The 17,203-nt window shown below is 42.0% G+C and overlaps 1 protein-coding gene across 2 annotated transcripts in view; it reads left to right on the forward strand.

The window, feature by feature from the left end:
- The window catches only part of PTDSS1 (phosphatidylserine synthase 1), a 66,176-nt gene that overhangs the window by 21,783 nt on the left and 27,190 nt on the right, over positions 1–17,203 (forward strand). For both annotated transcript variants that reach the window (XR_001399108.3, XM_014847756.3), the window contains exons 3-5: positions 5,602–5,646; positions 7,801–7,925; positions 13,949–14,107. Coding sequence is in view for 1 of the 2 variants with exons in the window: in XM_014847756.3 (XP_014703242.1) it covers positions 5,602–5,646; positions 7,801–7,925; positions 13,949–14,107 (329 nt within the window). In the remaining variant the exon portion in view is untranslated. The remainder of the gene's footprint in view (positions 1–5,601; positions 5,647–7,800; positions 7,926–13,948; positions 14,108–17,203) is intronic.

The raw sequence follows: 17,203 nt of genomic DNA on the forward strand, positions 1-17,203 counted from the left end.
TGTGCTTTGCTGGCTTCTGAGGGCTTCCTTGAACTATTCCTCCCCCTTCCAGCCCACCCTGCCCAAACTTCCTAAGCCTTAGCTCTGCCCCCAGTGCCTGGCCCACAGTGGCCTCACAATAAGTATATGTTGAATTAAGCAATGAATCTGCCAGGAAAAAAGCTCACAGAATTAGCCCTCTCTTTTCCGTTACTTATTTGTTAGAGAAACACTGTTTAGCACTTCTTTAAGGCATTTTGAGGGGAGCATACTATATTTCTTGATTTTCCTGATTTTATCCTTCTATTTGTCCTTTGCCTTCATTTGACTTCTCAGAGCTAAGATAGTGCTAACCACATATCCTTGAGGTTTGAAGGTGATCTAGAAAATTCATTGTCTTCTAAATTTAAAAAAAAGTTCTTGTGTCCCCCTGTTCTTTGTCCCCTGCTCCATTACTTTTTCTTGTAAAAAAAATAGTCTTTTTTTAGGTTTCAAACTTGCTTAGAGATAATTTTATTCAATTTTTCTAGGTTTTTCCTAGAGACATTTAAGCTTTAAGATAGTAGTAATCAGAGGCTGGCCTGGTGGCACAGTGGTTAAGTTTACATGTTCCACTGTGGCGGCCTGGGGTTCGCTGATTTGGATCCTGGATGTGGACCGTAGAGGAAGATGGGCACAGACATTAGCTCAGGGCTAGTCTTCCTCCACAAAAAGAGGAGGATTGGTAATGGATGTTAGCTCAGGGCTAATCTTCCTCAAAAAAAAGAAAACCAAACAAAAAAGTAAAGAATAGTAATCACATTCCTTAGAGTTTTGTCAATTTATACCTCAATGGGAAGCTGAAAAAAAAATAATCAAGCAAAGAAGCAGACTAAGGGCCTGCGGACACAAATATAGCTTCTAGTTTTTGTTAAAAGAATTATGCCTCCCTAAGGTTTGGTCCCTTAGACTTAGTTTTTCTTAGGTATAACAGTTGCTGGCAAGTCAAGCAATAATCTTACTTTCTAATTTCTGAGGTAATTTTTTAAATGCTAGCTCTTCTCATGATGAAGATGTTTGGTTTCTATTTCTTGAAATTAAACCTGCTCTTAATAGCTGATTGAAAATGATGTATTCCAGATGTAGGGATGGATAAGGAAGATAAAACATGTAGTTTTTGAATGTGCCTTGTAAGAAAACTACAATGCAAAACACAAGCAGCACTGTTTCTCCATCAGCACTCCACAAAGCCATCCCCATTCCTCCTGCATGATCACAGAGAAGAGGAGCTGAACTGGAGAGCCAGACCCTTCCAGGCAGCTGCCATCAGATAAGAAATAAAGTATACGTAAGAAACACACCACGAGATGGGGCACTCCTAGTAATCTCCTGACCATGGCAGTAGTCAGAAAAAGGAGGAATCCTCCCTTTACAAGAACCCTGGGAAAATGGTTTGTTGGGAAGTAAGATCTGTGAGGAAGGTGTTGAGATAAAGTCAGTGTTCATGGGAGGACTGACATGTCTAGGTGGATGACAGACAAACATGTCTGGGCACGTGACAGCTGTGCAAAGCATGGCTTCCAAAAAGGTAACTTGATTGGAGTAGCCAGGTATGGGTAATCTAGTGAGCATGAATATCAAGGTTTATAGTATAGTGATGCGCCACAGAATGATGTTTCCGTCAATGATGGACCACATATATGACGGTGATCCCGTGAGATTAGTACCATATAGCTTAGGTGTGTAGTAGGCTATGCCATCTAGGTTTGTGTAAGTACACTCTGTGATGTTCACACAGCCACGAAATCACCTAATGATACGTCTCTCAGAATGTATCTCCGTTGACACGACTAAGGAAAAACACCAGCATCATCCTCAATTTTTTAAGGAGTATAATAATACTTTTAGCAATATTTCTGTCTTTGAAGGTAAAGATGGTACTCTTAGTGAGTAATGCTACTAGATTGCACTTCTTAAAATACTACATTAAAACGTTCAGAGTTTCTACTCAGAAAGAAGTTGGCAGATTTCATGGCTGAAAGAAAGCCTGGATTGGGTTTTGAAGTTAGCTACTGAAAGAGTTACCTTCCATTCCAGGGCATTAACTCACCGTTTATAAGCCAAAGACACCAGTGGTTCCCACCTACTGGGTTCAGGGCAGAGTACCTCGGTACTCCTCTTTCTCTTCTGAAACCCACCACATCAGATTTTCTAATAAGCCTTTCTCAGATTTGATGCGTTTCTATTTGCAAAGCTGAAAGGATATTTTTAAAAATTATATTTTTAGGGGGCTGGCCCCATGGCCTAGTGGTTAAGTTCAGTGCCTTCCACTTTGGCGGCCTGGGTTCAGATCCCAAGCCTGGACCTATACCACTCATCAGCAGCCATGCTGTGGCTGCAACCCACATACAAAATAGAGGCAGATTGGCACAGATGTGAGTTCAGGGTGAAATCTTGCTCAGCAAAAAAAAAAAAATTTGTATTTTTTCAGAAACATTGTGATGTGATATTATAATGTGTAAGTGGGAAATCTGGAGAAAAGAGAAATATTCATTAGGGATAGGCCAAGCTAAGGCTTTAAGAAAACAAACAGCATTGCAATAAGATGAAGGTTCTCTTTCCAGGCTCTGGAACAGCATGTGCCTGTCTCAGGGAATCACAGGGCGAGAGAGAGAAATAGCCTTGGGCTGAGGCAGTTATATATTAGGTTATGTATTAGGTTAGGGGAGCTGGAAGGCCCAGCAACCCCATATTTCTCAGTCACTCTATCCTATTGTTTACTGTGGAATACACTGCTTAGGGTTAGATAAGAAGAGGGGGAGTTCTGTTTTCAGAGGGCTTCTGTTGAAGAATTCAGAGGTTGAAGACAACTCCGGAGGCCATTGTATGGGTTGCATCAGTACCCTGCCCTTCTGCTTTGCCTGACCTTGCTTATCAAGTCCATATTGCACCAACTGGAAACACCACTCGCCAGCTCACTTCTCTCCCCTGCCCTGAGGCAGTCCTGGCTCAAACCCTCAACTCCCCCACCACTCTCTCCTCCAGAGCTGGCCCAAGCCTGACAGAGTTGACAGGCAAGTACATATGTTTTCTCAGACTGGAGGTGGAGTCTGTGAGCTGTGGGACACTAGGCAGGTTCCTTAGGCCTCCCTGTCCTTATCTGTAAATTGGGAATGATGGTAGCGCCCACATCACTCAGCCGTCAGAGCGGAGAGCTAACGTGTGGGGTGTCTCCTCCCGCAGCGTGGTAGACAGTAAGTGCTCTGGAAAGTACTGCTGACTATTATAAGTTATAATTATGATTGTTCTTGAGAATAACGTTATTTATATGATTTTAAGTGTTGATTGGGCATGGAATTCTGTTGCCAGCCATATAATAGGTCATAAAATTTTAGAGTTGGACCTTATAAGAGGAAACCGTAGAGAAAGCTTGGGTTCCCAGTTATGTCTGGAAGATTAATTTGATAGTATGGATGAAGTAATATTTGCAAGTCATACAGCCATCGTAATACAGAGGACATTCACTCATGGTGACAAGTTAAGAGATCAACCAAAAATCAGTGAAGAAGAGCATTTAGAAGAGCAAAGTTACTTAAAAGATGACAATTTTAAAAGATGACATTTAGCTTCAAAAGCTAGCCAACGACTTTGGAAGAAAGTTAACTGCATTGTCATCTGGAAGGGGATTCTTGTTTGTGTTTCACTGTGCTTTTCTGAGAAAGAAACAGCTGATTAAAAAGAACGCAGATACTCCTCACTGTCTGAGCCATCACTATTGGAACTCAGAAATCGAACAGCTTTGTATAACTTTAGATCAATCCCACGTGCTCTGAGTTCTCTTTACTTGCCCTCCAAAACTCAGACACAAAATTAATTTGGATAAAACAGAGTCTTTCATGAAACTAATTTACATTCTGAACTCTCACCATCTAAACTCAGAAACTGGATAGTTTTGGATAATGGAGGATACTTGTAACTGATCTTCCTAATATGAACTTGATCTATCAAAAGAAAGCAGTTAAAATATGTTTTAATATAATCTTTTTAAGAAGTGATGGATTTTAGAATGAGTTCCAGAATAAAAATTATAGTGCAATATTCATTTCAGACAGGATTACCGGTTACAAGCAATAGAAGCTAACTCTGCTGATTAAAAAACCTGTTACAGGATATTGACTGACTTGAGGAATTGTGGGAGGCCTAGGAAACCAGGCCCAGGCTAAGCTTCTAGGATGTGGCATGTCACCCAGAACTGTCCAATGAGAAAATCCCAGTGAACGTTGGCTATAGTCTGTCCCACTGTCACATGCAGCAAACTCTCATGTAACTACTGCTGCCACGATCACCAGTGCCGTCTTCACTGGTCTGAGGAATGGCACTTCCTCACTCCTGTCCCTGCTAGCCGGAGAGATTGAGAGTGGAGAGCTCTGCATACTTACCTCTGCTGTTGCCAGCTCCTGAGGTCAAGTCTGGCATGGGTGCTGTTGAAGGACCGAGCCCTAGCTGTAAGGAAGACTGAGCAGCAAGCTCTGGCATCTTCCCTGGAGATATGGGATTCATAATGCTGGAAATTCTCCAAGTTTAGGAAGGCTGTTCCAAAGGAGGGCAGTGCCCATGTAGGTCTGGTGCCCACTAGAGCAGTGTTCAATATTTGCATGTTGCCACTCTTCAGTTGGTGGTAATTCAATTTAGTGGATCAAGGCCTAGCTTGTTTGCTTTCTTCTTCTTCTTCTTTTTTTTTTTTTTTTTTTTTTTTCTGGCCAGGAAGATTGACCCTGAGCTACCATCTGTGCTGGTCTTCCTCGATTTTGTATGTAGGATGCTGCCACAGCATGACTTGATGAGAGGTGTTTATGTCCACACCCAGGATCTGAACCCACAAACCCCGGGCTACTGAAGCTGAGTGCACAAACTTAACTACTACACCACTGGGCCAGCCCCTACTTTTTTTTTTTTTTTAACAAAATGGAAATTATTGGTGTATCATTTGTAGTAAGTTTCATCCTGTGAAACTTTAGTTTTCACTGCCTGGAATCTGCATCTGTGTATCTGAACTGGGTTGCTGTGTAAAAGGTATTTTGTTACCATAGTTCATGATCAGAAGCCACTGCACTAGCCGGTTCCAGTGCTCCAAGGGTTTGTTTTCAGTCTCACTCCCTACCTCACTTGTTTTCAAAGCACGGTATTTTGCTCTTCTCTTTCACTGTCAGAGTCAGTCTCTCTCTTGCTCTCACTCTGTCTTGCTCTCTTGCTCTCTCTGGAGCTCCCGGGTAGCTGGGAGACTTCACTTGTCAATATGTATTACATACACTTTAAGGCTGGCCTGGTCATGTATTCACTGTGGTAACATTGTTTCCATGGGAAATTATGGTCTGAATTCTAAAGACAAAACTTTAAAAAAAAAACAAAACCTCTGTTGTAGAGATTGGTGCTGTTACAATTGTGGTGATCGTTGCTACAATGTGGATAAAACATTTCAACCTAGACTTTGACCACAAAGTATTTATGTAGGAAAAAAATTTAACAGGTGAGAGGTGTTTTGTTTTTTTTATTGTTTGTCTTTATGGAGATCCGCAGTACTTTCTTTAGTTTTAGTCTTGTTTGAAACCAGTGTTCTAACCTTATAATGTTATCTATCTGCAGGTCCGTTTACTCGACCTCATCCAGCCTTATGGCGAATGGTTTTTGGTGAGTTAACCGTTAGTAGATTTAAAAATATGTTCTACTTTAAAACATCCTTTTCTGTATATCATTATAGCAGTTTTACTTGTCACTCTACAGTAAAACTTTATAGCTTTTTACTTTTTGGTATTCCTAATATAAATTTTTTGTTAAAATTCTTTGCCACCAAAAAAGTACTGGTGATAACTTAAATTCTCATACTTGTGAACTGTTTCAACTCCACTTACCTCCTTCTTAAGCTGTTGTCCCTTAATGTACACAGGATTTGACATAAGGGAATGTGGCTTGTTTTTCTTTATGCGTCTTGCTATTGCTCTTAGCTAGTGCAGCAAAGGTGGGGGAGGGAGGCCAGGCAAAGGAAAGGCTACATGGTCCCGAGCCAGAAGAAGCTTGGTGTGTTCCAGGCCAGTGTGGCTGCAGTGTGGCAGGCCCTGGGGAGTAACAAGAGAGGTCAGAGTTGGACACAGACAGAACCCTGCAGGGCTGTGGGCCAGTAAGAAACGTGGAGTGAAGGGCAGTGGGAAGTCACAGGAGGATTTTTTTGCAGAGAAGTGGCATGATTCCTTTACACATTTAAAAAGATAATCCTGGTTGCATCATACTTACATCACATGGACTCAATTCTGCTGCTTGAAGTTGTGTTATTTTCAGCTAGTTGGCTACATCTGAGTTTTTCCTATTTCAAATGGTCCGTTACAGGTAATGAGCAGTCTTGTTTCCTACCTGAGATCTTTTTGGGATCCTGGAGCCCTTTGATAATCTGATGAGAACTATAGACCCTTTCCCAGTACACATGCACACTCACATGTATGCATGCTTGTACACGCACAATTCTCCATATTATATCTGTGGCTTCACAGACCATGAAGCCCAACTACGAACTCCAGTTTAAGAACGCCTGCTCCACAGACACTTTTTTTCTGTCTTAATTCTTTTGAAAAAATGATAACGAAAAGGTGTAGTGGGGGAATTTGAAGTGAAAATTTGTGAAAATAGCTGCATAAGTGCAAACTTGAGGAGGTTCTCATACCTATGTGCCTAAAACCGAGTGCTCCCCGGACCCTGGGCTGCTTGGCCAGGTTGGCCATACTACCATCCTGCTCCCCCGGGGCTCCCTGAGGAGCGGGAGCGGCCTGCTGGAAGGCCTGTGCTGTGGACGCTCTGGGGACTTCATTCCAGCCGTGGATGTTCTCACTGGAGCGGCTTGTGCGAGATTAGTGCTGAGCCAAGTTTGGATGGGGTGCTGTGGTCCAAGGTCGTTTGTATCACAGTGTCTAGATGACCTACATAAACATTTTAATTCTAGCAGGTTCCATAGAAAGAGAAGTCACAAAGCCACTGGTGGTTAGTTCTAAACCACTATCAAATCTTTCTAAAATGTATTTACATGCTTTTGCCTTCTTAAAGTAGATTATTAACTTTCTTTTTTAAATGACATGAGGTAATTATTAGGATACCAATTATGATATGATGTGACAAAACGTAATGCCTGCAAGGGCTAACTTGGGAGAAAGACACGGGTAAGTGGCCCTGGGTCACCTCTCGCACCTCATACCTGTCGCTGCTGAAATTGCCCCAGACTGACTGTCCACCCCTGGCCTTGCCCGCCTCCTTCCACTCTCCATACAGTGGCCAGAGTCAGCTTCCTGAAATGTTACCTAGATCACCTCATTTCTCCTTTTAAAACTCGTCAAATGCTCTTCATTTCACTTAAGATAAAATCTGAAATCTTTACTATGGCTCCCAAGCCCTGACTGTCACTTCAATGCCACCTCTCTCCCTTCCCCTTTCTACCGGCACCCCAGCCACATGCCAGGTCCAATACATTTCTCTTTCCAGGGACCTGCCTGTACGCCTTTTCTGTGCCTGAGTGTTGCATCCACCCCTCCACTCCTACCCACCCACCCTTTGTCTGCCAGTCCTTCAGCGCTCAGCTTAAGCATTATTTTATCAGAGAGTATTACTGACCTCTCTCAATCTGAGTTAGGACTGTGCATCAGATGCCCCCATCAAGGGAAACACCAGATTGCAATGGGGCCTCGACAGGCTGTGTTACAATATCAGTGTCTGCTTTGGGCCATGAGCAATTGAGTCGAATGTGTGCTGTGCGTCTGACACCCAGATCTCTCCTAAACGTGAGAATACTTTTCTCTCCCTCAGGACTCAGTGTGCTGTACTTCCTGTTCCTGGTATTCCTCCTCTTCCTGAACTTCGAGCAGGTTAAGTCCTTAATGTACTGGCTAGATCCAAATCTGCGATATGCCACAAGGGAAGCAGATGTCATGGTACGTACTTGCCAGTGGCGTTTTGGAGAAATTTGTGGACTTTTAGGTGTAGCAGGCAGTTGACTTCACATTCTAAATTGTCCCTTCTCTGTATTTCCCATGTAGATATCTAAAAGCCAGGTCTCTGGGCAGGGTGGTGAGGTATATGTCTTCCATGAATGATACTGTCCAGGGAAGTAAAATTCTCTCTTGGAGCAAAGGGGATGATAGGAAGAATGTGAGCATTGTTATCAGACAGCCTTGGGCATAAATTCTGCCTCTGTCACTTGTTAGCTGTGGGACCGTGGGCAACATACTTGTTAGCCTGTTCCCTGCTTTGTAAAGTAAAATAATAATACTTATTTTGGGGAGTTTATTGTGAACTAAACACAATGACGTTATTTACGAGGCACACACCAAGTCCTCAGTGATGGCAGCTGTTCCTGCTTGTCAGTGTCACCTTCAGCACCTCTGCTCCCCAACTCCAGTCCTGACGCCGTGATCCTTCCCGCCTGCTTGCCATGAAGGGGCCAATTGTAGCGATTAGGCCATTTCTTTCATTATTTTTATTAAACCACAAAAAATAATTTTATTCTTGGCTAAAACTACCCTGTGCTTTCTTTTAGTGAAGAGACTATTTTATACTGTAATGCTGTTCCTTTTTCTTTTCTTTTTTAAATGTCTAACGTTTGGTACAACGTTTGATTGAAGAAAGACCTAGTGATTCTCAGAAAAGGAGAACAGGCGTCTGGATGATGGATAGGCCCTTGCTTAGCCAACAAGAAACAACATAAAGGAACGTAATCAAAGGCCCGAGAAGTGGTCATTCTACCCTAGTGGAGATTGGTCCGACCTGCTGGGAATGGTGTTTCCAGATTTTATCTGTAACTTTTATACAGAACACACTAAAGGCAAAAATAAGAATACCAAAAATTATTTAAAAGTCTCAGGGAGAAAAGTGAGTTTTGGGATTTCCTGCTCCAAGAAAGAGAATGGTATGAGGTGACTTACACCTTCTAATGATGACAATAATGATGATGGTTGTGGGGAGGATGCTGGCAGTTAGTGACTGTGGGTTGTCTGTCTGCCAGGCACTGTGCTGGGCGCTTTGTGTATAGTCTGTGTACGCCTCACACGTGCGTGCTAGGTGTTAATATCCCCATTTTTACCAAAGGAGAAAGAGAAGCCTAAAATGCATAGGTGTGTCACTCAAAACACAAGGTGGTAAGGTCCCTCTGACTGCAAAACCTCTGCTTTTCCTTTGGACTATGCCTCAGGTATAGAGTTATAATAACAATACGTGCTTTGATACTCACAGGAGCCTTATGAGAAAGAGATTGGGAGAAAGATATCCCAGATAGGATATTTTCCCCCACAAGTTTGGGGAGTTTTTAAGCAAGATTGGTCATATTATGAAGTAAACTGACTTGCAGGCGGCTTTGCTGGTGTGTCTCGATCCTCTTCTCACAGCCAGAGGGAGGGGGTTGAATCTAACAATGCTTTTGACATCTAGCTTCATTAGGAATTTGACATCATGAGGACATCCAAATGTCACAGTTACGGCCCCCAAAGAGCTGCAACTGGCTTTTAAAATGTAGTTTTCAAGTAATGGCTAGTTGTTTCTTGCCATGCAAAGCACAGCCTAGGGCTTTTTCAGCTTCTAGAGTTCCAGCTGGTACTAGCACAGCCTCAGTCTTCTCCATCTCTATCCCCCATCACTTTGGACTTCCTTAAAGTAATCTTTCACAATTCTAGACCTGTTCATTGATGGCTCTACAGAGATTCCTTCCTTTTGATAGAGTTTGTGGTAAGGAGAAGTACCTTCATGGAAGTCTGTAGTTCACTGGTTCCCAAGGTCATCTGCACTCCCCATTCCTCCTGTGCTGCCACCTGCTCCTGGTCTTCGTAGGTTCTAGCCCATGCCCAGTGTTGTGCACTGAAATTCAGACTGCCTTTTCCCTTAGAATTAATATTATAAATTGATATTGGGGGGTCATTGAAGTCTTATTAGTGGCAGTTTTTTGTGTAACTGTCTGGAAAGTTTGCCACTTTTCTAAGTATTGATCCTAAGTATTGATTCTATTCAGAAGTGTATGTTCTAAGCTTCAGACAAGCTTTCAGAGCACATCCGATTTGTAAATTGGGTTGTCTGATGCAGTGGTCTTCTGTGTGGTAAATGCTTGCTAAGCTTTTCTCAAATGCTAGACGCCATGCTGGTGGTAGAGGGGAAAAAGGTAGGCATGCTCCCTGTCCCCTTAGAGTGTAGAGTCTACAAGAAGACAAATGAAACAAATAATTGTTGGCTCTTTTTCTTGTACTAATGGCAACGTAAGCAATTTTTTAAATGTTATTGGCACATGCCGAATCTTGTTTCATTTTTATCCCCCATGTCTTGGATTATTTTGAAACAGTTCTCAGACATTATATCTAAAATATATGGACTTTTTTTTACATAACTGCAATGTCATTATCAGTTGCTCAACAGTGAACAGTATGCAATCAGTATTCACATTTCCCCACTTGCCTCATAAAGGTATTTTATGGTTGATTTGTTCAAAATAGGATCCTGATAAGGTCCACACATTGCGTTTTCTGTAGCTCTTAAATATCTCTTAATTTGTAGTCCCTCTCTACCTTTTTTTACCTAGAAGTTTATTTGTCAAAGAAACCATATTGTTTATTCTATAGAGTTTCTCATGTCTGGATTTTGCAGCTTGCATTTGCAGGGTGTCATTTAACATATCTCTCTGTGCCCCTCTATTTCCTGTAAACTGAGAGTTAGATGTAGAGGCTGGATTGGATTCCAGATCCAGTTCAGTTTCCATAGCAGGACTGCTTCATGGGAAGTGCTATGTGTCACACTAGGAGGAGTGTAGTGTCTGGTTGTCCCTTTTTATACCACTAAGTTTGATCATAGGGTCAGGAAGTCAGCATCAATTTTGAGACACACCATCAATTATAGGTTTGGCTTTTGGGAGGGGAAAAAGGAAACTTTATATTATAAATGCACCAAACATTGTAATATATTGAAATATGCATCCCAATTCTCGAAATACTGCAGTGTGAAAAAGATGTATCATAGAATCACAGAGCATAATGATTTCAGTGTGCAGTGTAATAAAGAAAAAGAAATGGGTGCTATTAGAACTTATAAAAGGGACCCAATCTAGCCCAGGAAGTCAGGCAGGGCTTCTGTGAAGAGCTGATGTTTAAGCTGACAACTAAAAGATGAATGGGAGTTAGCCAAGCAACGTGGGAGTAGGAGGTCAAGGCCATTACTCAGGAAGAAGGGCCGACCAGCCTGTGTGGAGGCTCCGACTCAGGGGAGCTGGATCAGGGAAGAGCTCCAGGAGAGCAGAAATGAAGAGGCAGAGGAGGACAGTTCCTGAGGCTGGGGAGACTTGGGTGAGGACTTTGGATGTTATTCTAAGTGTAATCAAAGGCCATGGAAGTTTTCTAAGCAGAGGAGTTGCATGATCTCTTTTGGTGTTTTAGTGGGTCAATGAATAATATCCCCATCTCTAGTCGAGTTTGGAAACAGAAAAAAAAGAGTGCAGAATATCAGTGATTTCCTCCTGGTAAAAACTCAGTGGAGCAGATGGCTTTAGACCTGGGCCATGTGGCCTTGCTCATACCATGCTCCCCCCGCAATTAATCAGGCGTGTGATCCGCTGTCCCATTGGATAATCAAAAGCTTCTTCTCACAAGGTCACAAAGCAGGCCTGACCCCACAAAAATTTCTGCAAGGTTGAGGGAACAGACAAGAACCTATGCTGTTCATAGGTAAATAATTTCCAAAGAGAGGACCCCATAGAGGTTGGAGTATGTATGATCTTTCTTCTTGCAAGATCACCAGCTCCCCCAGGTAGGAGTGAGGGAGAGGGTGGGTGGGAGGCCTAAAGCCTGTGGCGGTAAATATCCTTCCACACTGGGGAGGATGCCTTACCCAAGCACCTGCCCCCTCAACACATGCAGCCCTAAAATGATCTGCAAAATCATTTTGTTTGTAGAGGATCAATTACAGGAAACAAAAGTGACTACAGAGAGACCAGTTAAAAATCTTTGCAGTCTTAAGCTAGAGGTGGGTAGTCAGGTGCTTATTAGAGCATCATCTGTACTTTTTTGTTTACCTGAAACATTTCATAATTTTAAAAAGCTATATTGCAGATGTCTAAGCAAGAAATAATAATGGCAGTGAGATGGAGAAAAGAAACACTTGGAGAGGTAAAATGAATAGAACTTGGTATTTTGTTAAGTGTTGGGCAAGCAAGGGAGAGGGTGGAGCCACCAAGATGAGCCCTCTGACAGGTTAGGAGGTAGGCAGAATTTGTCCTGACCTACCGCTTTACTCACGCACACAAACTCTCCTCACTTGGCCCCTTTCCATTTTCTGACTCCAGAATGTCCTCATTTAATGCCTCTTCTGCTTCCCAGGGTTGTGCTTGTGTGTGCGGCTCCCCAGCTGCATTAAACTGCAGTGTCCTCTGTGCCCCCCAGGGGGACATTTGGCTCTTTATGACTTTCAAAGTGCCTTTCCATATGTTAAAGCACAGAAATATTCTCACAGAGAGTGGAATGGCCTCCCGGGTTGTTTTCAACCTATGATTATTTTAATCATAGGTTGAAAGAAGGTTAAGAGAAGCCTTCTAAAGACAGAATTCACCCCCTTCTTAGCTAACCCTAAGCAGTGTGTTCCAGAGTAAACAAGAGAATGGAATGATTGAGAAATATGGGGTTGCCGGGACCTTGCAGCTCCCCTTAACGTCATACATAACTGCCTCAGCCCAAGGCTACTTCTCTCTCTCGCCCTGTGATTCCCTGAGACAGGCACATGCTGTTTCAGAGCCTGGAAAGAGAACCTTCATCTTATTGAATTTTTTTTTTATGCCCTATCTTGTCTTATCTCTATTGAATTTTTTCCTCTTTTCTCTATTTCCCATTTATATATCATAATCTCGCATCACAATGTTTCTGAAAAAATACAGTTTTTAAAAATGTCCTTTCAGCTTTGCAAATTGAAATGGGTTGGATCTGAGAAAGGCTGAGGCAGTCTGACGTGGTGGGTTTCAACGGAGAAGGAGGAGCACCAGGTGCTCTTATGCTCCCTCAGAAAGTATCATGTCTAGAATTTGAAAATACTATATTTAATTCTTTCAGCTGGCTCATAATAGGTGGCTATTTTCCAAATCTTCCTTCTTCCTATCAGATTAATTTTGGGAAGAAAGAATGAAATGTAGATATTCCTGAGAAATGTTATATTGTCATATGATAACTACTTTCAGAATAAATACAGAAATATAAGGATGTCTATTTTAAATTATGTAAAAATATGTCACATTAAAAACAAAAGATTAGGTGGAACCCAAATCCTTAAAAGCTTTGGAATTTTTTAATATTTAAATTATGTAGTATTTGATACATTTTTGGATGGGAGATATTTCAGTTTTCTTCTTCTAATTTCTGAAATTGGATACTTCAGCTTTTCTTCTTTTCTAATGTAAGCATTTAAGGCTTTACATTTCCCTCTAAGTTCTGCTTAACTGCATCCCATCAGTTGTGATATATAATATTTTCATTATCATTTAGTACTGAATATATTTTAAAGTTCTATTAAAATTTCTTCTTTACTTCATTCTATTTAGAGAGGTGTGTTTTTAAATTTCCAAACCTATTGGGATTCTATTTATTCTTTATTTATTAGGATTCTGTTTATGCTTTTGTTATTGGCTTTAACACACTTGCCATATGGTCAGATGACATAGGCTACGGGATACCACTTTCAGTTGTCTTAAGCCTTTGTAAAATTATTTTGCTTCCCATTTTAACCCGGCTTTTGCAATTCAGAGCACAGCAATTCTGATTTACAAACTCTAATACTTGTTCATTTTTCCCCAGGAATTTTCAGTTATTAAAACTTTTTTTTATTGGGCAGGATATGTATTAGTTGTCAAGGTCGTATGAGTTCTTTTCACTTATTGTCAGAATCCTGGAAGCAAGTTGATTTCTAGAGTATCACTAATTATTTCTCTTTTTATTTTAAACAGGAGTATGCTGTGAACTGCCATGTTATCACTTGGGAGAGGATTATCAGTCATTTTGATATATTTGCATTTGGACATTTCTGGGGCTGGGCCATGAAGGCTTTGTTGATCCGTAGTTATGGCCTCTGCTGGACAATCAGCATTACTTGGGAGCTAACTGAGGTAAGAAGGGGGTGTAAGCAGTGATCTAGATCTACAGTGTGGATAGTTTATATGTGGGAAGAAGATTGTCCATTAATAATCAAGTACTCCATTCTCCAGCCTCTTGCGGTACAGAACTGTTATTTAAACCATCCCCTAGGAATATTTACAAAGGTGTGAATATTGAAAAAAAAATTGCTTATTAACTTAAAGTGTGCCTCTATGTCACAAATCTTAAAGAGAAACAAATGAAATAAGGCTAAAGAATGAAGTTAAAATCCCAAGTGAGACAAATAACTGGTAATGAAGAGATCTGCTTAGAAGTAAATAGGTCGGTTTACCTACTAACTAGTTTCCAGTTTGAGACTAATAGGATTGTGGTGTTTATGAATTACAAGGGCATCGAGGATATTTTGTAGCTGGAAAATGGGTTTCTAATATAGCTCTGACATCTCAGCTCTAGTGTTTCATTTAACGAATGAAAGAGAAATACTCTTGCAAAACTACTAGCAAAATGAAATTGGGAGAACTAATTCATTTATTATTCAATTATTATTTTATTCTTAGCTAATCATTCTCAGGGAACAAAATTTGGCCATGTGTACAGTGTATTTCTTCATTCCAATTATTATCCTGACCCTTAGATGGAGCTTCTCTTAATGTTCCTCTCACAGCCCTGGAGGCTGGCGTCTACGTTCAGGGCGTTGACGGAGTTGGTTCCTGCTGAGAGCCTTCTGCTGCTGGCCTCCCTTAGCTTCTCATGGTTTGCTGCTCATCTTTGGCATTCCTTGGCTTGTAGACGCATCATCCCAATTTCTGCTTTCATCTTCGCATGGTCTTCTCCCTGTGTCTGTTCACGTGGCATTCTTTTCGTAAGGACACCAGTCCTACTGGATTAGGGGCTGACCCTACTCCAGTAAAACCTCATCTGAACTAAAGACATCTGCAATGATTCTATTTCCAAATGAGGTCACGTTATGAGGTATAGGAGGTTAGGACTTCAGCATATGGATTTTGAGCAGACATAATTCAACCCCTAACAGTACCCAACACTGTACTTTTACCATCTTAAATCATCACCATGAACTGGAAAAGACAGTGTCTTTTCTCAGTGTATTGATGAGGGAACCAGAGTTCAGAGCCTTGCACCATTAGGTGAGCCAGGAGTGGATTCCAGATGTGCTGGGCTCCAAATGTGCATTCCATCTTCCTGCTCTTGTACCATGTTCTACCTCTGTGACTTCCAGGCATCTTCATAACCAGCCCCTCTATGACTCTGTGCAAGCCACTTAGCTTTCTCTGCCTCCCTTCTTCCTCTTCCCTCACACTGCAGACTGGGCCTTCTGCACCTTCCTCTCCCTGCTCCTCAGCCTCCCCTCATCCCCAGGTCCTGTGGACTCTCTTTTCTAAACATTTCTACAGTCCAGGTCTTTTCATACCATGCTCCCACTTGTATCTAATCCATGGTCATCTCTTGTCTGAATTACTTGTCTCCACCCTTCACGCTATCTTTTGCCAAAGTGATCCTTGTCAGACCTCAACCCAATCACATCCTTCTCCTCCTTAAACTTTTTAGTGTTTGCCCATTGCTCTTAAAACAAAATCCAAACTTCTGAACCAGCCTATGAGACCCGATGTTTACTGGCCCCAGCCCACCTCCCTAGCCCCCTCGGGACCTTTCCACCTTGCTCTCTGTGCTCCCAACATCTTTGCTTTCTTCATTTCAAAGATTCTACTTCCTTTCCTACAGACTCCGCCTCCAAGCTCTTCCATCTCTTCCCCGCTCCCTCCACTGGCTGTACTCCATGTTTGCACACCTGGAAATAGAGCTCCTCACCCTTCTCCATTGAAATGCTCGTCGCTTTTTAGACACTTGACAAGTGTTTCTTTTCTGCTCAACATTACCCCTCGAGAGGGCAGGGCCCATGTCTACATAGTCCCAGACTGTAGTACTCTGCTTCACACATGGCAGATGCTCCCCAAATCCCTAGTGAATGAATGAATGTGGTTCCCTCTACCTCCCCCAACTCAGGTCTCTCGGGCCCTTCTCAGCCCCAGAATCTGGTACTTTCCAGGAAAGCTCCTCAGGCTGAAGTATGTCCTCCACATCCCACTCCCCCACAAAGTTTTTTTTCAGCAAATGAGTGCCTGCTGGAGTTTCTCTCTTCCCTGTCTAGGGACAAGAGTTAAAGCTCCATCTCATGGCTAGGAACCTGGGAGTACACTTCAGGGGTAGTGCCTGGCCCACCTGGGGTGTGAGCGTACCACAGGCCAGTCACGTGAAGTCACTGGTCTGTATCTTCTTGGCAGCAGGCACATTAAGAAGACAAATTCCTCATGTTTGTATTGTTTTATGGTCTACAAAATGCTTTCATGAATGGTTTTATTTTGTAGTATTTATTATATTACTTCAGAGGTTTTTAATTATGGGGTTGCCTCTTTCCAGAGAACTTCCAGACATTGTCCCTATTAACTTCAGACCTTTTCAAAGTAGCCTTCACACAGCAGGGCATGCTGCTCTGGACACAGCTGATACGCCCTTTGTTTTGGACAAAACAATTTCCATAAGAGAATTCTGTTCCACCCTTGGCCTGTTGTCCTCTCTGGAATGTCCTCATCTTCCTCTCCATCTCTTGAAACCAGTCATTCCTGTCCTTTATGACCCCACTCCAATATGTCTTCCTTCCAGAAGCCTGCTCTAATTGCCATCTGTCAGAATGAATCTCTTTTGTCACCACCGTACTCCATTTATGTCCATTGTTTCACTTGCCACAGCTTACCTTATTTTGTGGTTCTGGATAAACATCTGACTCCTGCTCTTGAGATCCAGAACCTTGACTTCATTCACTGCCTTGCACATCGAAGGCAGTTAATAAGATTATCATTATTGTGACTCAGTTAGTGTGAGATTTCCTGTTAAGCTATTTTGCACTTTACTTACTATTTTACCTAAATATCTATGAAATATTTCTAAAATGCACAGCTTGAATTCTCAAGCAGCTAATTTTGAGGATTATGCCAGTGCTGTGTTGGCAGGTATGAAAACTTTTCTCCTTTTCCCCTCCTGGATCCTGGTCATGTTATCAGTAGCCAAGGTAATTCATTGGTAGTATTTTT

This window comes from Equus asinus, chromosome 12 (genome assembly GCF_041296235.1).
Source record: "Equus asinus isolate D_3611 breed Donkey chromosome 12, EquAss-T2T_v2, whole genome shotgun sequence".
NCBI lineage: Eukaryota > Metazoa > Chordata > Mammalia > Perissodactyla > Equidae > Equus > Equus asinus.